The sequence below is a fragment of the Sylvia atricapilla genome, chromosome 8, assembly GCF_009819655.1.
Source record: "Sylvia atricapilla isolate bSylAtr1 chromosome 8, bSylAtr1.pri, whole genome shotgun sequence".
Classification (NCBI taxonomy): Eukaryota; Metazoa; Chordata; class Aves; order Passeriformes; family Sylviidae; genus Sylvia; species Sylvia atricapilla.
Window position 1 is genome coordinate 5,856,687 of NC_089147.1, and position 22,726 is coordinate 5,879,412.

Here is a 22,726-nt window from a genome sequence, read left to right on the forward strand (position 1 = left end):
GAGGCTGTGAATAAGGGGATGGTGCTGCTGAGCAAAGCTGCCTGGCAGAAGCAATGGCTTCTGCCTCAAACATCATATCCACACTACAATTAATACTAATTTCAACCAGTCAGCAAGTCTCATTTCCTCCCAGATAAGGAGATACCAATTAGATAGAAGCGAATGCAGGATGTAATGAGGGGATTCCTTTCTGGATGTGTTTTTACAGCTATACTGGTAGGGACAGAGTGAAAGCCCCTGTCCCACATGCCAGGCATTATCCAGCTGTGAAACCCCTGGAACCTGTGTATGGAAAACAAAGGGCTGGATGCTGCCAGCCCCATGCCCTGCCCTGCAAGTGCATCATTCCAGTCTCTCCTGCCTGGTCCACAGCCTCTTTTAGGAACACTGAGTTTGCATGGCAGCACCATGGGAGGAATGTGCATTGCACGCCCATCTGTAAACTGATTCCCTGTAATGATGAGTACCTTTAATGCCATTCTAATGAGCCAGTTCTGACAGAGTGTTTCATTTATGCAGTACTTCCAATGAAGGGAAGAGCTCTTACCTATTGTTCTTCGGAGATCTTCACACTGGCTAATGTGAGGGAATTTCAGGATTTCCTTCCACTTTTTGCTTTTGCCTTTGCGTTTCCCTCCACCCCCTGCAGGGAGAGAAATAGCAGGATTAGATTGCTTTGGGGGCACAGTTCCACCCAGAGTTTACCTGCCCAGTCACAGTTTTTAAGGATACCATTAATAATTAAAGCTGAGACATTGTGGGTTGATGTACAAGCAGATCTCTGGAAGTGTGCAAGGAAAGGTTGAATGATGCTCTGAGCAATCTGGTCTAGCAAAAGATATCCCTGCCCTTTAAGGTCCTTTCTAAGCCAAACCATTCTGTGATTCCGTGATACAGATCAAATCTCAACTTGTTTGAACTTAAAACAGACCAAGGAGGTGGCACATCAGATCAGCTCACTAAAGGTTGGGAGTCCAGCTCGTTGCCCACCGGGTCCAGTCGAGATGACAGTGGTACCTCCAGCACCTCCCCAACCAAGACCCACTTCACACATCTTTAAAGTCAAACAATCTTGTAAAATTACAGTTCACACCTTTTCAACACAGATATCCCCCTTCTTGTTTTGGGACAAGCCCTGATTCTATCCCAAAAAAAGTGCTGAAAACTGAAGATCAAAATTCAATTCGCACCATCCCCTCCCACCCTCACGTTACATATCCTGCCAACATGACACTGCTGGTGTTACACACTCTGGTCACTGCTGCTTCCACAGGAGAACTGTAGGAGAAAATTAATAACTTCATGAGGAAAAAATCACTTGTTGGTTCTTTCTGTTCTGCTTGGAGAGGCTGTGCAGCCAACAGAGGAGGAGGATCCCCCTGGACAGGAAAGCCCAGACTGGGGTTCTCCGAGTCACTGTGTCTGCTGCAATTCAGTCCCTGCACACAAAATCTGATTCACTTGAGTCTATTTTACATGCACTGGCATGCTGAATGATTAATTCAGAGCTCAGTTAATTCTGTAGAGGGGTTGGTAGAGTCACAGTTGCACAGATTGAGAGTGTCTTGGGTCCTGCATGACACTGCAGGCTAAATTAGGAGAGCACTGACTCAAAAAGTAGCAGACCACCAGAGAGAAAACAGGAGCCTCAGAAAAAAAAAAAAAAAAATACGAGTATTGCACTCTATGGGACATTTCTGATCACACAATGTCACCTCTGGCACAGGAGAGCTTCTTTTGCATCTCACCTATTATTCCTTTGCTTTTGATGGCCAATGGTTTTGCTGTCATAGAATCTGCCTTGAATTATTTTAAACTTCTTATTGACAGGAACTGATTAAATTCCCACAGTAGGCAATGTAGAGCTGAGATATCTGCACTGGCCATGCAGGAACCAACTTGTCTGGACTTTCAGGAGCTCAGCCCTGCTGTTCTTTCCAGGAATTAGGCTGCAGCAGAGCACAGAGAGCTGTGACTGCCTCCCCACCACACAGTACTATGCAACACAGATGTACCCCTTGGGTCTCTAATGAATTCTGCTTCAACCCTCCATATTCAGTGCATCCCAGCCACTGCTGCTGAAGTCATTTCCTTCCCCATCCCTCTGCCCACAGCATCAGAGAGCTTGTCTTGCTCTCTTGGTCTTGCATGCTGAGGGCCTTAGGTGAACTACAGAGTGCTGTAAGCATTTTGTGGGCTAGGGTGAGCACTGTGATCATCTGCTCACCGACTTCTGGAGCACATCTGTTCACAGATGGCTCTGCTTTGGCTGCCAGTGGCCACAGGGATTGGATTCAGCAGCCCTAAGAGTCTCCATTGGTTTTCATGTCCCCAGAAGCCTACTCCTGCAATCCTGCACAGCAGCTCCTGCATGCCAGGCTGCCACCTCCACTTGCTCCTCTTTTCCTTCTCTTCCAGGGGCATTTTCCTTTGTGCTCCTGCCTTTATGCCTGATCACACTGTACTTACACTTCTCTCCCTGCAGCCTCCCTTCAAATACTCCTCTGGGAAACATGATCCTTCCACCAGGAATTCCTGCTTCCTTCTCTCTTCCAATAGAGAGATCATCGAGTCCAGCTCCTGGCCCTGCACAGGACACCCCAAGAAACACACCTGTGCCTGAGAGTGCTCAGATTGGTTTTTGAACTCAGACATGGGTGCTGTGACTCCTTCCCTGGGGAGCCTGTTCCAGTGCTCAGCCACCCTCTGGGTAAAAAAACCTTTTTCTGATATCAGCCTAAACCTCCATGTGCCCCTCATTTCTGGCTGCTGCCATTGCAGCACCTCTGCCCCTACCAAGGGTCAGACAGAGATGCTGCTTGGGGCAAGCAGGAGCTCTCTGCTCAAGGGATGTGCGGCTGCCTGGGCAGCAGTGCCTGCTCCAACAGCACTTCCAAACACTTCTGGACACAGGAGGCAGTGGGGGTCAGCCAGATGCAGCCATCCTTTAGGCTGAATCTGCTCAGCACTGGTATATCTCCACCCACTGAAGGCCTACCCTGTAGGCACAAGCACTAGAGATTCCAGAGCACACCTGCTTCTCCAGCCACTTTTCCAGAAGTCCTCCCCAAAAGGCTGCATCTTTAGCAGCCTCAAGCAAACACAGAATATTTCAAAATAGCCCCCTGCTCTAAACGACAGCTCTGAGATTTGTGCAGAGGTGATATGAGTCTGCTAAGCTGGACCAGAACATCTTTAAAATCCATTCAGTGTAAAATATGTATTGATGTATTTACATTGGATGATGTATTTCTGACATTAAATTTCCATCAAAACTAGGGAAGGGCTCTGCGGTCCCCCGTTAAAACCGTGATCGATACAAGCCAGCATGTTCTCTTCTCTTTTGTGGCTATCCTCCAAAAATAAGCAGCCTTGCCTGATGAATCATTTGCTCTTAGCTGAGCGTGAAGCAGCGTTACTGCTTTGCTTGTGACGTCTTTATGTTAAAGATTCTGATCAAGTGCTTTAATCGACCTGACCTTTCCGCTCTCAGCTTTTCTTGTGGAGCCAGCAGTGTTTGCTGGCTCCAAACGTGAATTCTGGGGAGGGGAGGGGGTTTGAAGGACATAATGCAGTGAGACAGCTGAGACACAGTAAATTGTCTAGCAGAGCTAAAAGCTAAAAGGGGAGCTTTCTCTGAGTAAGTCATGGTGCAGGTTGCAGAGGGAAGATTTCACACGTTGCCTTGATTGCTGCCTTTGCACCGACTACTCCATACAGGAGGATTTGCATTCTTCAAGGCAGCTTCTCAGGGCAGGACTTGAGAGATGAGCCATGTTTTAAATGTGAGTTCCATCATGCAGTGTTGGAGGGTCTGACTGCTTTAAAATTTTGCTTTGTTGCTGACGACAAAAGGTGAGCTGCCAGCAGCAGCACGAAAGCTCAGCCTCGTTCCCTTGCCTGCACTCAACAACTCAGCATTTGCAAACTGAGGGTTGAAGCTAATTCTCTTACATGTCAACCAGTCCTGCAGGAAACAAAAGCATTTGCTCTACATCTTACCTACTGAAAAATACATGGCATTTTTCACATCATCTTGTGATGCTGCATGGCAAATCTAGCTCTGATCTCTGCCTGTGAAGAGAGACACATAACCAGAGGCACACATGTAAAACGTCTGCCAGCAGGAGCTACCCTCAGCCTAAAGTGCTTGCCTTTTTCTCCCCTCCATTGTTTGGTATATATTTACTCTCCTAACACCAAGAGGAGACAGGAGAACACCTGCATATTATTAAGCCAGTGAGATATTAAGTGGCTTGTCCCAAATTAAAGGAGAAGTCATGACGAGGCAGAGGATGGAGCTGAAGATGAAGCTGAAGAAGCCAAGCCTTTGAGCCTGTTAATTCTGCTAAAGACAGCATCAAGCCATGCTCCTGTTCAGATGATTGAAGATTATTCACAGAGTAAAATATATTGTTGGATGACTTTATTCCAGCACCATACCTGTAGCATATTACATTTGTGCCTCATGCCACCATGCAAGGTGGATTTTAAGGATGGATAATCCTGCTTCCTACTGCTGCTCTGTTCTTGCCCAAGTTGATAAAACAGCAGCACATCCCCATGCTGCCAGGCCTGACTAATCCAAGACAGCCAAACATTTCATCCAACTTTATAAACTGCAACCTAGTTAATCCACAGAGCACTGGAGGATGACTACAGCTTCTATCTTCTACTTCACAACAGCACCTAGGCTGTCACCCAAGACCTTCCCAACAACAGCAGAGAGCTCTGTAGCCTCAGAATGCAAGGCCTTGATTAGACAGCGAAAGCAGTGAAACCAACTCCAAAAATATTAAAAGTCAAAAAAATCATGCTTAGTGTCCTATTTCCACTCACAAGATGTTTTTGTTTCTTTTCTTCTTCCTCTTGCCACCCTTTCCCTGCCCTGTCCCTTAGAGGTGTTTGAATCCATGTGTTATATATGGAATTGTCATATTAGAGTAAGCTCTGGCCAGTACAGGACGGACTGCAGGCAGCTTTAGAGGAAGATCTTGGAAAGCTGTTTCTGAAGTATTTGAAACACATTAAATTTGTTCCATATTCTGTTAATTAGATATGGTTAACAAAACATGGAGGTGTATGGCTTCCCAACAATTTCTTCTCCTTTTTTAGCATCTGTGCTACTTAGAATCAGGCTGTTCTTCTGATCCTGGTAAACGCCCTGCACTGTTGAATGCCCTCATGTCTCATGTGGGTGTGAATACCGAAGATTAACTGTGTATTTGTGAAGGAAAAGAACACTAATTTTAATCTTGTTTTCCTAGAGCGCCTCGTCCTAATGAGACAGCATGAATAAAACTTACCAGCCCATCATTTTCCCCTAGGAATTTTTCATGTCTAATACATCCAGCCTCTAAGGCAAACAGTTTCACCCTTATTAGACCTGTTTCATGTGGAAGTTCTTTCAGGTTCACTATTCTTCTTCCTTATTAGTTCCACCTACACTCAGCTGTAGTAGCAAATAAAACCGGCTTGCTTTTAAAGAATGAAAGACTGCTTGCTCTCTGCCCTTCATCCTGCCTCTCCCCCCTGGGAAAGAAGCAGAAACCCCCCCAGGAATCCTTTTTTATTCCATAAAGATCTTAGATGATGCTCCTGATTAACCTGTGCTTAAAACAAGCACTTACAAGACCATGAGGAACGTCCTTCGGAATGAATCCCCTCCTGTCGTCCCAAGGGGAATGCGAAGAGTTCGAGGGCTGGATTTCCAAAAGCAGCTGGGTGAACACCAGGCACTGGTGTTGCCTCTGCAAACCGGTCTCTAGAGGCTCTCTTTTATCAGATACAATAAAAAGTCCACGGCAAGCCCTCAGCAGAGAATCACGTTACACAGTTCCTCTAATCGACGCTCATCCGTCTTTATCTCCCGCAGCCTTTTCTGATGAGTGCGGCTCCGAGGAGTCACGGACCACGGTAAGGGTTCTGTGCCCATCTCCTGCTGCCACAGCACAGCTCCTCATAATGCTGCTGCTACAAATACCTATAAGCCTGACGACCAGTGTGTAAAACACCTCAGTGCTTTTTGGGAATGAAGAGCAGATGTGTTTCGTGTTTAAGCCTCCAGAACCACGCTGATGGGAGTTTCACAAGCCAAAGCACCAAGCAGAGTCAGGCTGGCTTTGCAATCCGGTTACCAGAGGGCAAAATATTTTGTATACAACTGGCACCTAAAGTACTATTAACCCTGGCTGACAGAAGTCAGTGTTGATAAACACTTACTGCAGGAATATCTACCTATGATTCAAAGAAGAGGTCGGGTAATACTGCAAATACTGTTAGGTGGCTGAAACATGACTTTAACAACACATTTTTTTTAATGTCAATAATAATGTTAATAATATGCTTTAGTAACATGCGCTGCCCTGAAGGGACAGAGAAAGCTAAGGGATTAGTCTTTGAAGACTGATCCTCAGGGCTTAACTATCATATGTCAAGGCCATTTTGTAACTATCCCAGGAATATAAAGAGTCTCTACACAAGCTACCTTCATGTCTGGTCAGAGCACATTGAAAGGACTTAACTAAACTTAAAAATCAGACCTTTAATTTCCTCTGTAAGTCTTAAGTAGGCATCCCAATCTGTGGCATTCTCCATACAACTCTGCCTACATCCTCCACTGGATATTTTTAATGCATCTTTGAGATTATTTGAACAAGTTTTCTTTGGGTTTTGTGGGTCAGTTCCCATATACTGGGGTTACGTTTCACTGCTATGCTAACAGAGAGTTGTTTGGTCACAAATTTCCCTGGATTCAGTTTAATTTCCCCCAACATAAACACCTATAGTTTGTCTGTTATGGTCTCCCTCTCTTTTATACCTTGTATTTAACTGCAGTGTGTTTATCTGCAGCTGATAAATGAGCAAAAAGAGATTGTTGGCTTTTATGCCACAAACAAAAATAATCCAAAATATATGAAGTCTGTGGAAGATTTACAATCTATTAAAAAGCAAACAAATAGTAAGCCTTACAAAAATAAAGCCAGCTATAATCTAAAACAGTTAAAATTAAGAAGAGCCAAAAATTTCAATTTCCTATTCTTGACCTCAGAGTAAACAAGGCTACTGGCACAAACCCAGGCATTTTTGTTTGATTTAGAAAGCACTGCCATGTACTGGCTGATTCAACATATCTGGGGGGCTGTCTGGGGACTGTTGAGAGATTTTCTTCATCAATAGTGTGGATAACAGAAAAAAAAAAAATTAACATCTCCTTATCAATCATTACTATGGGAAAACCAAGCTTTTGAACGGAGTTGTTGAGATTCAAGGTTATCACCCTGCTGAAAATATTAAATCTCTCAGTGGAGCCTTTCTCCAAACTGGACCTGAGACTGTATTTCAAAGTTCTACAAAATTCTGATGCAAAGACATTGAACCATTTCACTGTGATAACATTTGAGTCATCTCAGTTCTCTAACGTCAAAACATTATCATAGAACATATCAAATAGAGTACTAAGATATCACTGGAGCAAAATGGGTATGGTAAACTGACATTCTTTACTTTGTTAAAATGATGTTTCTATATTGTCAATAAGAAGGTAGAAAAAGCAAATCATCTTTTCTTTTAAGCAGACACTTCCCTGCAAACCCTTTAATTTAGACAAAACTTCATTCTCCGAAAGGAAGAATCTTTTGTCAGAAATGTTCTCAACTGTCACATGCTTTGAAGTACACAGGAATTAAACAAGGAACGTGGTCTCCCTGAGTGACTCGAAATTCCCACATTTCTTACCAATTCCCTTGAGTTAATTTGCACAGCTGTGAGTTACACTGACTGTAAGAGACCTGCTTCCCATTCTTCTAAAGGAAGAATACAAATCCCTGCTCCAGAAATCCTGCTTGAATAGAGTTTGATAACATCTTTCCAGGAAGGAACTCCTCTTTAAGCAATGGCTTTTAAACTTATGACCTGTTCTATATATTTATTACCCTGTTTAACAACATGCATGCAAGCTACCAATCCATGCCTCCAAACCCAAACCTGCAAATGCAACTTGGGGTGGTCCTGTGCATGGTCAGGATGATGATCTTTGTGGGTTCCTTGTAATTCAGGATATTCTATGAGTTTATGAACTCATCACCCACACACAGCCCAGGTATTGCCCATGTGGAGTGCCCAGGAGGATGTGGAGTGCTCCTGGAGACAGCTGTGTTCCTCAAACAGCCCGAATGCTCTCAGGGCTGGTCCCTAAACCCGAAATACCTTACAGGGACTCCTGGATCCTAGTTAGAGACTGAGATAAGTGACTAAAACCCTAAAAAGCTCTGCTGATTTGCTGATCCATAACGTGCAGTTCTGATGTTGTGCAGCACAAGACAGGCAGGAGGATTGCAAGGAAACCTGGCCCTGGGACAGGCACATACATGGGGCTCAGCTCTCCTGAAAAATATGATGCCAGCTCCAGAGGGAGAACATGCAAAAACCCAGCCCTGAGCAGGAAATGATGTGGGTTCTGTCTGTCCCTGTCAAAGAGCTGTGTGGGCTTTTTCTCCTGCAAATAGTTCTGCAGTATCTAAAAAAATAACTTAGCCTCTGTGTTCCTGACATTTGAGTCTTCTAAGGAGTATTTCTGAACTGTGGGGAGGAGATCCAGCTGGAGGGGAGGTGAGAATTTCAAGTGTTCCTACCAGCAGTCTGTAGCCAAGCTCTGAGAATTATGTTCTATTCTGGTTTTTTACCCTCATCTAAATAAACTTACCAACAAGACTAAAGAAAAGAATTTTCATAAACATTGTGAAAAACTAATGGCTCAAGACAAGTTGTTTTATTAGGCCTGGCTGATTTATTAGTTCCACTAAATTAGTAGAATTGGTAAAGCTTTGAGATGTTCTGACAAGAATCCAGAAATCCACACGTTAAAAAATGGTGAAAATTAGGCTGGGAACATCCTTAGTATATGTGTATGGGCTAAACTGCCAGAATTGTTTTAGGGGAATTTCCCTTCTGTGACACCTTTTGCTTCCAGAGTCAGTCAGGAAGAAAAGTACAGCATCAAAACATGTCTCAGACTGAGTCACTTTCTATTTGGGGTCAGGATCAGACACATCTTTCTTCACCACAAAAGCACATCACTACCACCTTCCTTGTTTTCTGTGGTCAAATAACACACCAATTTCTCACACATATGTGTAAAACAGGAATTAAACCCCAGATATATGAGGAGCCTTCAAACAGCCACAGGGACAATGTGGAGAGGGGGTGAAACCCCCCTGAAATGCCTGGTTACAACAAGCATTTGCCAGTTGCAGTGACTGACTGGCAGAGGGGAAAAAGGTGTGAGCACAAGCATTGATTTGAAGGAAGGAGATTCTGTGTGGATGCCAGGGAAAGGCTGTAAGAGGGTGCACAGTACTGATGCAAAAGGACATGGCCAGTTTTAGGGGAGACTTCCCCCTCACTTATCTACAAAGCCTGGCTCTGGCCACATCATCTTGTCCAGCAACAAGGTACCAACAGCTGCTTCCTGTGGATTGTGCTGGCACAACCTGCTGGATCAAGCCTGAAGCCACAGAAAACATCCTCTCTAAAAATCACTGACAGCCCAAGACGTGATGGGAACAGTATTGTATGCGTCAGCTTTTGGGATCATTATTGTAAAAGGTTACAGAAGGGATTTGGGTTAATGGAGGTAAGCTGTGATTATCTGATGCAACAGATTGCTCTGCCAGTGACTCATTCCTTCTGCCACAATATACTGTGGGCTGCAGCTGCAAACAGGGAGCAGGATGGAGCTGGCTCCCAGGCTGAGACTGTCCCTGTTGTTTGGAGAAAGCCCTAAAAGAGGGTATGCCAAGCCATTGCAGGTGTGTGACAGCCTGGCACAGCTTTCCTGAGGGGAGTGGGCTGTAGAAGTGTACTACAGTCACTCATTCATGGGGGTTACTATAGCTACCAGTTGAAGGACTCAACACAAAAAGTAGAACTAAAAAAAAAAAAAAAAAATAATAATAATAAAAAAAATTTAGGCGGTAGAAGACAAAAAAGAAGGAAACTCGCAGAGCAAAGGCAGAGGGTTCCTCTGATTAGCTAATGAAGTGCTTCAAAAGCAGTGACTGAAAAATGAGGCATGAAGGTTGCATGGTGCAAGCATCAGATGATGCAAGCAGCTGGCCCAGCTCAGCTGCCTCTCCCACTCACCCACCCACCCAGCCGTCTCAACAAACACAAAACAGAGCCCTGTGCCAGCGATGGATTAACTATTTCCTCATGGCTCACACACTCCTGCACTTCCACTGGCTCTCCCTGCAGCCAGGACTACAACAAGGTATTGATCTGGGCCATCAGCAGCGTGGCAGCAAAGATCCCACCACCAGGGACTCCAGGAGACAGCAAAAGCAAAGTGCTGTCATAGCCTGGGACATGGAGCAAGAACAAACAGCACAATCCCACACCACCCAGCTGAAACCCCTGCCTCTGGTCTGGATGCCCAAGGTAGCCCAAAAGCAGCTGCAGCCAAGGATGGACACTTCTAATATGTACATAAATCTAAATAAATGTATGATTCTCATTCACATGCTTTCCTGACAGCCAGCTGTTCCCTTTGCTTGCTGTTATCGTCACTCAGAGATTAATGTCACTGCCTGGGACGAGCTTATTAGCAATTTTTATTACAAACCATATACATTAGGCTGGGGGTGGGCAAGAGCTAAGCCTTTGAGTAAATAAAATACTACGACAGCTCACAGGGAATGACAGAGAACAGATATCTGTGGGGTCTTTACCCTGGCTCTGAAAGCCAATAATGGCAGGAGGTCAGAGATCAGCTGCTTAATTGTCCAGTGAATTAATGGTGACAAACGTCTGCTTCCCCTCTTGTTAAAACTGACACCAGATATTTCAGAGAAAGCAGAAGGATACTTGGCTACAAAGGAATGTTTTGATGGCTGGGGCTGAGATTGTTGCCAGCCCCAGCCTGTCAGAGCAGTGCAGGTCAAATGAAGTCACTGTAGGAAACTGCTGCTGACTCCAGCACAAACCAGAACCTTCTGGGCCCAGTCGAGCAGACACAGATTACCCTTTGGGAAGGGAAAAAAAAAAAAAAAAAGAGATTGTTTGTTTGTGTTTAATAAAAAAGTCAGATCTAGAGCTTTGAATATACAAGCATAAAAAAAAAATTGGGGGGAGTGTAAATTGCACCATAAAAATCAGCCTGCACTCGTTTCCTCTCAGGCGGAAGAAAAATAGAGAGCAACAGGAAAAAATAAAATTATCAGAATATATTAAAGAATGCAAAAAAATTCTGTTCATTTTCCCTCTCCAGAAAATTTCCCTCTTTCATTTCCTTGCACAACCCTGCCTCAGCACTGCGTCTCTTAGTGGAAATTGTCATCATGGGAGGAGTAAGGAAACTGGGAAATACATGGGGACCACTTTCACCCAGTTTAGTGACATTTTCTGAAGCTGGCTAATACTTTTCTATTGAAACAACTTCCAGAGGGAAGAAGGAGGACTACTTATTTATTTTCTTCCTGTTGCTCAATCTCATTGCAATTCAGATTTTCATGTGTAGCTGTAGGAGCAAGGATGAAAGCTTCCCTTTGTTTTAAGATGGTTATGTTACTTTTGAGCTGTTGTGAAAGAGACTGTAGAGCACATCTTTCCCCTTCATCTGTGTGAACCCCTCTAGAGTTCAATTTAAGCTTCATGAACAAGGAACAAGCACTTTCTGAACATTAAAAAAACCCCCACAGTTTCAACCTACCAGTCAGTTTTTGAGAACCATAACCTGACTTCTTACGTGGCAAGTAATCCCCCTCATTATGGGACATGGTGATACCTTTAATTAACAGTGGTAATATATAACACTGTTAACGAGGATGTGTAACACTGAATTAGGTGACTAAAGCCTAAGTATTCTCTCAGCAGTGTTTTCTACAGGGGTCGTGACGACCACGGAACAGCCACGCTGGTTTTCAAGTCAATCTGTGTGCTCAGTCTCTGGCTGAGCTAATTATAATGGTGCCTTTAGCATTGCTGTCTTTAAGTGTCTGCCAGCATGTCCCTAACAAACCACCAGGTCCTTTTTTTTCGTAGCCCAGACAGAAGAGTCAGAGATGATCAGGTCAGAGTTAATTCACCTTCGATGCCAGGCTTCCATCCCACACAAATCCAGCTGGCTGAACTTCAGTTACCAAGGGAAAAGTTCATGACACCACATCACTGAACAATGTATTTGCTTCTTGCTTCTGCCCCTAATCAATACCTGGGGGAGGAAGGCTGCTGGGTCCTCAAAGGCTAAAAAGACTTAACATGGTCCTCAAGGGCTAAGGAGGCATCTGGCTCAGCATTTCCAGGGTGAGGATGGTCTGACCTTCCCACGGGCACCAGACAGACAACTGTCCCTGCGTGTCCCCCCAGCTGAGCTAAACTCACAGAGGGGCTTCTGAAGCAAAGGCCTGTGAGCTGCAGCTTTGGAAAGGGCAGTGCTCAGGGTGCAGCCCACACAACCTGCAACAGTGCTGGTGGTACAGAGCACTGCAGTGCCAGGGGCATGACTGGGTACAGAGTCAATTGCATGGAGTGTGGTTCTGATAAATGAGGTCTGTGTGTTGCCTGTTTGGCACTTGGAGTCACTCTAGAGCTGAACGGATCTATAAGGAAGTCACAATCTCTGCAGCAAGAAACACCTTCTGTCCAGGTGTTTCATGAAATCCATTTTTTAGGCTCGCTATTATCGTTCCTTGTTGGTTGTCAGGGCAGAGAAAAGAAATTCGGCTGTTGCTTTAGATAATATTCTGATTTTCAAACTCATGAGAGGAAAACCCCCAGCAGCTAGCCAGAAAATCCCAGGCTCCTTATCTCCTCCAACTGCCCCAGTGACGCACCGCGCTCTGCTCTGTGCTGAGCAACACGGCAGCAAACACTGATCCTCCTGTCTAAGCATCTAAGCCCAAGTGGCACATGTGCTATTTTAGCACCTCTTGGGACCATTCTGGGAGATAATGTAATTAATATTATCTTGGTGACGGCTATTTACCACATCCCACTGGGAAACTGCAATCTGTGCTCGTGGAACTTGAACCCAATTAATACTCACTTCCTACCAGTTTCAGGTGTCTCCTAATTTAAAGATACTTTTACAGACAAAACAGGGCAGTAACTCTTCCCAGTGAGCCAAACAGCATCTTAATCACTCGTGTTTAATAGGAAACAAATGACTGAGCACTGATAAAGTTCACCATTATGCTTTTGAGGAAAAGAAAAGTGACTACAGAACAATCTGATAACAGGAGAATTTGCTTCCTGTGTAACTCGATATTTATAAACCCTCTCAGTAAGGGGGCAAAAAGGAAATCATTTCAGCTGGCTGAAGTTAACATTCCAAAACACGTTTTTAAGATGACAACACAAACAGGACCCCAGCTGAAAGCAGTGCTCCTGGGAGAACCATGCAGAAAGCAGAGGAGGCAGCTCTGGCAGCTCCTTGGCACAGGCTCTCTGGTGCCTTTGGACACCCCTGCACCTCTCACAGCACAGACCCACCCTCAGCCTCCCCAACACCAACAGGGCACACAAGAGATGTCAGGGCAGCAGGTGGAATCAGGATTGTCCTGCCTGTGCTTTCCCCCTTCCATGGAATGACTGGATTTAACACCTCCCTGTCTCCAGCAAACCTACAGAGCTCCCATGGGCATGGAGATGTGGGATTTTTTTCAAGGCAAAGGCCAGACTTTCAGTCTTACTAGGATGTTATTTTCTGTGCTTTTCTATAGTTAATCCTCTGGAAATGCAGGCTGTGATTGCCCTAAAGCCTGATTACTGTCTCAAGAGCAGAACTAGTTCTCATCCCCAACACCCTCAAGTCCACCACCTACAACTCCAGCTGGTTTTATTTGGAACCACAAAATCCAGCAAGCCCTTCAATAAGCCCCTTGTGAGAGGGAGAGAAAAGGACCCATACTGAAGAGTCTGCCCTGCATAAAATTTTAAGTGCAGAGTATTTCTGTTTTCCAAGGTTTCCTGGTATGGAAGTTTTTCATGGGAGTATAACGTGGGAGATGTTGAAGAGTGCTAACAGTGACAGTAAAAATAAATTTGTATTTTATGCCTAAAAAGGGAATGTTCTAAATTATTAAAAAATAGATGTTTATCTCCCAGAAACAGAAAAACAATTATGGAGGAAAAAAAAAATCTCTGTAGAAAGTGCATCTATTTTGTTTCACATTTTCCACCTTAGTAGATGACAAAGCCATTTGCGCTTTGCTGCCTTGGCTTCAGATATCAAGTAAAAGATTTCTGAGTTGCTTTTAAAGTACATAAATAAAAATAATAAAACCAATACAACCCTTGGCTTTTCAGCAGTGCCCTCTACTTAAAGACATAAAAGCATTTTGCAAACAAAAATAGCGAAAGCTTTTCCAGCTTAAAGATTAATTTTGCCCTCACATAAATTAGCATGACTTTTACAGTCCTGTTGAGACACTCCACATGTGCAACTGGGAAAAGAAATTATCATAGGCAGTTTAAATGCCCAGCTTTAATTAGGAAAAAGAAAGCTAAAATAAAACCAGATCTATTCTTCTTGAAAAGCTTTCCAGTTGATAGTGTCAGAGGACATAAGAGAACTAGGGCTGGCGAGAAAAGCATCCTTAAATTTGTTTTAAGCTGCCCAGCTCTGGAGAGGGACACACAGAGGTGTGGATCCTCTCCACCAGCTTCAAATGGCTGGTCACTTGTCCAGGGGGTTGCACAGCACCTTCCTCCTGAGAGAACTGCAGGAGAGAGCAAAAAGATCTGCTGAGAAAAGCCTGATGCTTCCCTTCACCAGACACCTGAGGATCCAATGGCACCGATGTTTAATTACTTTCACTGCTCACAGGACAACTTAGCATTTGGTTTTCTGCAATGCCTGGAGGTAACACATGGACACAGATCCCATCCCCAAAGAGTTTCCAGCTCACTGCAGCAGCCAAAAGCACTCCCCGTGACATCCTGAACCCGCTGCTGTCACTGGGGATGCTGCCCTTGCCTTCAGCAAGGGTTAGGATTTCATCCCCTGTGGCTTCAGAGGGTCACAGTTTTCCCACTCATCAACACAACTGCTTTCTGAGGAAGGCCCATTTTTCAAAATGGGGTGGTATTACTGAAAAAACATTAAAAGTTGCCAGGAACAATCAAGGGCTGTAAATGCTCTGTTGTCCAGAGCTGACTGCATTTCAAACAGATTCAATAAAAACATGATGATGGAAAGAACATTGAAAAATTAAGAGCAAGTCAGACCAGGTGTTTCCCCTCACTTTCACCTTGACATTTCTTGTCTTTCTGTCTTCTCCCCATCGCTAACATTTCTACCATTAACTACTTCATTTTATTTTCCAATTTTGTCCTCTTTTCACCTCTTGTTGACTATCAGCCTCTGATGATACCTTCTATCTCTGACCTGTTCCAAACTGCACTGCTTCCCCTCCACATCCTCCCTACTCCTGAAAGCAACCTTAGGAGTAGGGGCCTGGAGCCTCTTGCTCTTCTCTCCCCTCATTTCAGGGAAATACCTCTAGGATTGAACTGCAACAGCCCATGCACCCATCTCTGAAGAATAAAACATAAGGGATTTTCCATTTGAAATCACTCGTCACAGGCCTGTTCATCCTCTTCAGGAGCTGACACAGTATAACAACTGAATAGAAGGAATTTATGGCAATTTGCTCACACACACACCCCCCCCCAAGAAAAAAAAAAAAAGAAAAAAAAAAAAAAAAAAAAAAAAAAAAAAAAAAAAAAAAGCTAATAGGACTTTGGTCTTGTCTTGAAATCCAAGAGAGATACAACAGCATATGTCTTTCATCTCTGTGACCTTTTCCACTAAGACAAAAGAGAGACAGGATATTAAATCACAGTTTAAGATTTTTATGACTCTTGGCAAGCATTTATTTATTATGGGTTTGTTTGTTTTGGGACTTTGTTTTTAGGCAAAGTGTTATTTTTTGTACTTTTCATGGAACTCCAACTGAAATACCATAAAAACATCTGAGATAAATTTCTTTTGGGTGATGTGCACATTTTCAAAGTCACAGGCTGACTCCCCTTCCAACTCCCATTGCTCAGACCAGTGTGTTTAAACCAGAACAACCATATGACACGAGGACTGCAATTATTTCTTCACAAAGTCATGGGAAACCTTGTTGGTATGTGCCATCATCATTTGAGGGGGGCAGCAAATCCTTAAACCAGCAGGTCTAGATCAGGAAACATGCTCAAAAGCTGTACCATGCCCAATGAAAATCCCTCAGTGACTACAGTGGGGAACACATGGTGACAGCAGGACACAGCACAAGGAATGTGAGAGAAAACAGATTAATTGCATTTGGCTTCTTAATTTGCTTACACCCTTGGCTGAAGAGGAGCTCTTCCTACCATGCTCAGCTTACCTTACAGATGAGTAAGCAGACAGGAGGATAGGGAAGGTACCAGGAAAGACAATCCAGGGGAAAGGACATTAACCTCAGACCCAGGGAGGATTAGTTTTAAGTCCTTCTTCCAACACAGATTTCTCCTGTTGTTTTAGGCAAAGAGTGAGGCTGTGTAAACACCTTGTGAAGGTAAGGGCTCTGTGATCACAGGTGGACTCGGAGATGGCTGAAGCAGACCCAGCCATCACCCAGCCCCTCTGCCAGGGACTATCACCCTTTGGAGAACAGCAGGTTTCATGGGCTGTGCTCCTGATTCACAGCTGCTGAAACTCCCATTATCCCAACAGGCTCTGATCCCTGCCTGCAGGTTCATCCCACCTAAAGCTGCACAGCATCTCAGCCCTGAGCCCTTCATCTTGCCCTCAATCAGCTCCCAGCACATAACATGAACCCAGAGCATTTCCTAAGCCTCCCTTTGATATTGATGGATGTAAATACATTAAAAACTGAGAAACCCTAAAGCCTGATAGAAATTTTCTGTGAAACATTTTTCCCTCAGAAAATACCACTCAGCCAAAAGTAAATGTTTCACAGATGTGTCACTTCTGATAACATTTTATTTTTAAATGTAAGATATTTAAAAGGTCCTCAGTACGATTAAAACAGTGCTTCAACTTCTGATTCTGAACTATTTTACCCCCTTTAAAATACTACATTATATCATAAGGAATAAAATGAAGTTGTTGCTACCATTTATTCCCAAATAAAACATATAGGCTGAGTTCGAACATTTTTCTCCCTTTAGATTTATTTCACAGCGCATTAGAAACATTTGTATTCCTTTTGTCTTAGGACAGAAATGTTTTCTTGAAATTTGGGAAGGAAAACAAACAAACAATCAAAAAAAAAAAAAAAAAAAAAAACCACCCAAAACTGGACAACAAAACCTTTGGCCCTCAAAACCTCCCCAAGGCCCTCAGCTCTTGCAGTCGTGAGGGCAGGTAAGGACAGGCTGGAACTCTGCGTGTTCTTTCTGAGTGACTAAAACACGACATGGGCCAAATGCAACCACATGATACTTCCAAAACGAGAACACATATGGCTGAGCATTTCTGAAAAGTCAAAATCTGCTCGCTCCGAAATCAATGGGCGTTTCACTCTTGACTCCTTGGAAGCAGGGTTAAGTCAACACCGGGTAAAGACGGGAAAATCCCAATCAGAGATCAAGCACAGCGTTCCCCCTGAAGATTATTCATAAAGTGTGTGCAGACGTCACCAGAAAACAGAAGGTGCTACAGTGCTGTTATTTTTAAAGCTGAGGGTGAGAAAATAGGCAGTGAAGCGTAGAGCAGAACTTCGTACGTTGCTTTGTCACCAGTCTTGTTAAGGAGCTCGGGGAATTTATTTTGGGGAGAAAAAAAATGCATAGTTATTTCTGCTTCTCCCATTCAGAACAGATTTAATTTTGCATGAACTTTTACAGGTTTTTTGAACATTTCTGTATTTTCTGAGGGTATTTCTTTTTGAACGCTGTTTTTCTGTGACCCCTCCCCATTTTCAGAACCACTAAAAATGTCCAAGAATACTTTTTTAAACTACCTAGAAGACATCAGAAGTTAGATTCAGAATTTAAATCAGGTCCTAGCTGCCTGCAAAGCTTTTGCAGAATTGCGTCTTCTTTCTTTTGCAAAGAGCAATCAATCTGGAGAAGCTGAGGCAGTCACTGAAGTGGATCACAGGGAGCATCTGTGCACAAAAGACGGAGACCAGTTCTAATCATCAGCATTGCAGGACTGTAATTCTTGAGCCCAGGCATGAGCAATTATCAGTGTGAGAGCATAATTTATTCCTTGTAGTCAGACACAAGATGGATATCCCATTGGGCACCAGTTAGATTGTTATACTCATTTTAGAAAGCTTAGCAATATCACTTATCATGTATGAAGCAGCCCTAATGGCAGGCAGCCTGAGCCATCAGATGAGTTTAATATAGGGATTCACTGCTCTCATCATGCAGGGGGGCAAAAATCCTGGCATGTAAAAGGAACTACAGCAGCTTCTTGGACTTCCGTAATGAAATCTTCCTTTGCTGGAAATCTCTCAACTGACAAACACACACACACACCCTCATTCATGCAAACTTTTAGAGTAGGCTACTTCATTCACCACAAGAAAGGAAATATAAGAGAAGTATAGGATTTTCAACACCAGGAGCTTAAGTTGGTTAGATTAGACGACCAGGATCAGATCTAAGTGACGGCACACAGGAGTAATCCTGTCTCCATTATGGTTAGTAACACTCACACCCCACCTGCCTGACAATTAAGGAAAAAACCCTGAAACTCCTCTCTGTATCTCACAGTCAGGATTGCAGCCCCCATGTCAATAAATGCACTGGCAGGTCACAGTTTGTAAGCCCCAGCTGGGACCTTCCCTTGCCATCCTCTGGGACGTTCCCTTCCCTCTGCTCGGGATGACGCTCCCCAGGAGCCATCCCTTCCTTCCCTGTAGCTGCTTTTTCCCATCCCAGAGCTGCCCAGCCTCAGCCACCCGGCTTATGGAGCTGGACAAAAGCAGGCACTCAGTGTGGCTTGGCCGAGGTGTAAAATATATCAGACAGGAATTTGGGTTTGCTCAGCCCAGCGGTCCCAGGCGCAGCTGCGACACCCGCAATTAGGGCTTGCGGAGAACACACATCGTTACAGCTTCACCCCTGGGCATTCACCAAAAGAGAGATTTGCTTTTCTAATTGGCTCAATATTTTGAGAAGGTAAATGGTGAATAATAACAGCCTCAGCAGGAACATGAGACGGGATGAAAGCAACACAAACTCCCCGTTTACGCTCCCGGCTTCGTGGCGTGAGCCACATGTTGATTGACTTCCAGCTCTGGGAGGAAACTGTCCTGCAGAAGACATCCCTCCTCCCTCACAGGACCACGGGGACACCCAGGGACACCTCTCCTGGCTTGGGTCACCTCAGCTGGCTTTTGGCCTCGGCCAACTATGCTGGATTTCTGTGCAGCTACAAACCTCATTTGCAGAGCGATAAGTTCCCGGCAGAGTTAGGAACTCACTTCCCTTATTGCAGAGAAGAAATAAACACTTCTTTGAGGGGAATGGCAGTGTTTAATTTGCATGGGCTGGATACTATTCCAAAGTTTAAGCTAGGTAAAATGTTCATTTCTGCAAAGCACTTCCTCAGCAAAAGCAGCTTTATAAATGGAATCTGATAAAAACAATAAATCTAGTATTTTCTTCAGAGATTCTTAAACCCATATGCTCAGTCCTCTCAAATACAAGGAAAAAGAAATCAAAATGGCAACATCCATCATGAGGTTAACTACAACTGGTCACACTTAACCTCTGATAATTTAGCCATGAGGAGTACCTTTTGCTCACAAAAGCTGCAGCAAATGTAATGCAATCTATAAATATCACTGAGGCCACCGGTGGCTGAGCTGTGGAGTTTAACCTCTGGGTTGCTGAATTAAATGTGCTGGGCTATGAGCACAGCGTGCTGCAGCCACTGACTGCTGCTTGGGTTCAGGGCTGACAGATGTCCCTTCCCAGAGCTGGAGAGGGGGATGAATGAATGAAAATCCTCCACACCATTCATGGCTGCCAAACAGCTCATTTTTAAATGCCACTGTGAGTCGTATCCTTCCACCACCTGCTGATACAGCTCCAAATGCTTCTCCTGCATTCACTCTACCTTTTTATATTTCTATGCATGCCGTTGTTTCAAGTCTTTTTTTTTTTTTTTTTTTTCCTTTTTTTTTTTTTTTTTGCTTTTGTGCAAAAGCCTGGAGCCTTCTCGCCTCAATGCCAGGGACATAATTCTCCTGTTTGCAGGGAGGAGCGTGACCTCAGTCTTCTGCTCTCCCCGAAAGAGCGAATCTTCCATTGACGTCAAGGGCTCTGCACACAGAGGGAGGGAGATAAGCATATTGGAGGCAGGATCTGCTTCGTGAATGAGAATTTTTGCTGTAGGAATTTACAAGCCTCTCGCAGTCTCCTCTCCTGATTAAAGCCGGTGGGATTATTTCACAGATTCAGCTGCTGAGCCCCGGCTATTGGAAATCTGTCTCACACAGGGCTCTGTTGACCCATCCTGGCTGCTCGGGCAAGCCAAAAACCACCATTACCTGAAAAAAGCATGTCAGACCTAGAGAGGGTCGTGTCAGAGGAGGGCTGCTGACGCCTCTCTGTATGGCATCTCACACCTGTGAGCTCTGAGGAGCTCTTAGAAAACCTGCATCCCGCTTGTGGTGCAGATTTTAAGCAACATGGACCTGTGGGTTAGGTCCCCCCAATTAGGAGGGGTTATACTCAGCCTTATGCATTTCTTTCCTGAGGGGGCTGTCCAGGGCTGCAGAGGAGCTCTCTGAGAGTCAGTAGCCAGGGCAGGCAAGGTGGAATGGGCAGAGCAGGCACACTGGGAAGGATCCCTGGGAGCAGGGCTACACCAGCTGAGAGCCCCTGCCCATCAGCCTGGGCACACGGCCAGCCCAGCGTGGCACTCCTGTTCACATGTCTGCAGCAAACCTGGGCCGGGGGGTCAGGGACCTTTGGATCATGCTCTGCTCCATGTGCAGATGAGCCCGGGGTCAGCAAAGGGCCGACAGCCTCGTCTGCCACCAGCTCCTCCTCTGCAGTGGAGCTTCACCTGGGTCCTCTGGGATGCCAGAACTGCGCAGCAACCTTGAGCTGCCCTGTTTACACACACCACAGCACCCTCAGAAACACCCTCAGAGCGCAGCACTCTGCACAGACAGCGGGCTCCTGAGCAAAGCTGCTTATTACAAATGCCATTACAACGGCACAAACCAACAGCACAATCTGATTACACCGTGGTGTACATTTAACCAGGATTATCTGATCCTACATTTGTGTGCAAGCTTTCCCCTGCTCTCACGCACAAGGCTGTTTCACATTTATTTTTATGCTGTTTTGCAGTGGATTGCTTGGTTATGCTTTACCTGCCTTTACCATGTGCCACTTGTGCAGGTGTTGCAGCTGTAAAGTGATAATGGCTGCACATCAACAGCGAGCTTTGGTCACAAGCAAGAGGAAGCAGAGGTTTGAAAAGATGCACGCATAATAACTAAATGCCAACTTTCTGCGGCAAAATCTGAAGGGGAAGGAATGCTGTCAGTATGTTGGCAATGCAGCCAGTGATCTTCATGGCTGGACTGTTATATCTGGTGGAACATTGCAGTAGGAACTTTGTAAGTGAGGTCTAGGTAGGACACCTGAGGGAAGTGATGCCCCTTTATGCAGAATTTAAGAAATATTAGGGACTGTACACTGAAAGCCTGAGTGAATCCTCTGTGTGACCTCTTAGGCTTTCTGCTGTTACACTCCAGCACAGCTCACCTTGCCCATGCTATCAAAGGCTGGAAGGACTGGGGAGAAGGGCTGATTTATGGCCTTATGGGTGAATAATATTCCACAAAGAAAAAAAAAAGGCAAGAAAAGAAGAAAAAAACCCCAACAAAACCCCCTTGTTTAAACAAAAGGTAAACAGTGTGAATGAAACATGAAAGAAAATTATGAATTTCCTTACCAGCTCAGCCTACTTCAGGGTCAAAGCTCATTCACAAACGTTCTGGCATCACAAAGGAAGAACAAGATACTCACTCACAGCCAAGACCCTCCTCCTTTCCTGTTTTCCTGCAGCCTCAACAGAGCAGGGCAGGTATGTTAGAACGATATAGGAAATGATCAGCTTTGATATACATAAGCCAGTGCTGATGTGGTTTGCAGATAACTCACACAGGCAGCTGCAAGTTACTGGTTAAGGTTTCCCAGCCTTGATCACAACATTCGGTCATTGTTTCTGCTTGATACTTCACACAGCAACCATTGAAAATGCCTACTGAAGTGTTTAATATGAAGCTGGGGAAGAGACAAAGGAGAGATCATATCCTGACGTAAAAGATCTCATTTTCTTTTTCTTACTCTTCCTACGCAAAACCACAAACTTTATAATCCTTCATAGTACCAGGTTTTTTCAAAGTCTTCCTGTAAGAAATGGGACTCTCTGCCAAAAGGCTGCAGCAGTGAGTTCCCCAGGTTGACTGCCCTTATGACCAATTTTTTTTTCAGCCATTAGGTATTGCTTTATACCTTCCTAGCATATTAAATATAATCAGAAATCCCCCAAAAACCCAAGGAAAAATATGTTAAAGTTTCAGTATGATTTTCCTAGCAGTATTTTTTCTATTCTCTAGTTATCTCTTTTTAAAAATAGGGCACATGTGAGCTTCCAAAATATTCCAATCAATTAAATTAAGGCATTTCCTCCAGTTCTCCTTCTTTTTCCTCTCCCTTTAGGATTTCAAATAAATTGCTGGTTGTCTAAATGCCA

At 44.4% G+C, this 22,726-nt stretch overlaps 1 protein-coding gene across 1 annotated transcript in view; it reads right to left on the bottom strand.

Moving 5' to 3' along the window:
- GRK5 (G protein-coupled receptor kinase 5) overlaps positions 1-22,726 on the bottom strand; it is a 154,429-nt gene that overhangs the window by 91,297 nt on the left and 40,406 nt on the right. Inside the window, exon 2 of the mRNA XM_066323495.1 lies at positions 548-643. Within this exon, the coding sequence (XP_066179592.1) occupies positions 548-643 (96 nt within the window). The remainder of the gene's footprint in view (positions 1-547; positions 644-22,726) is intronic.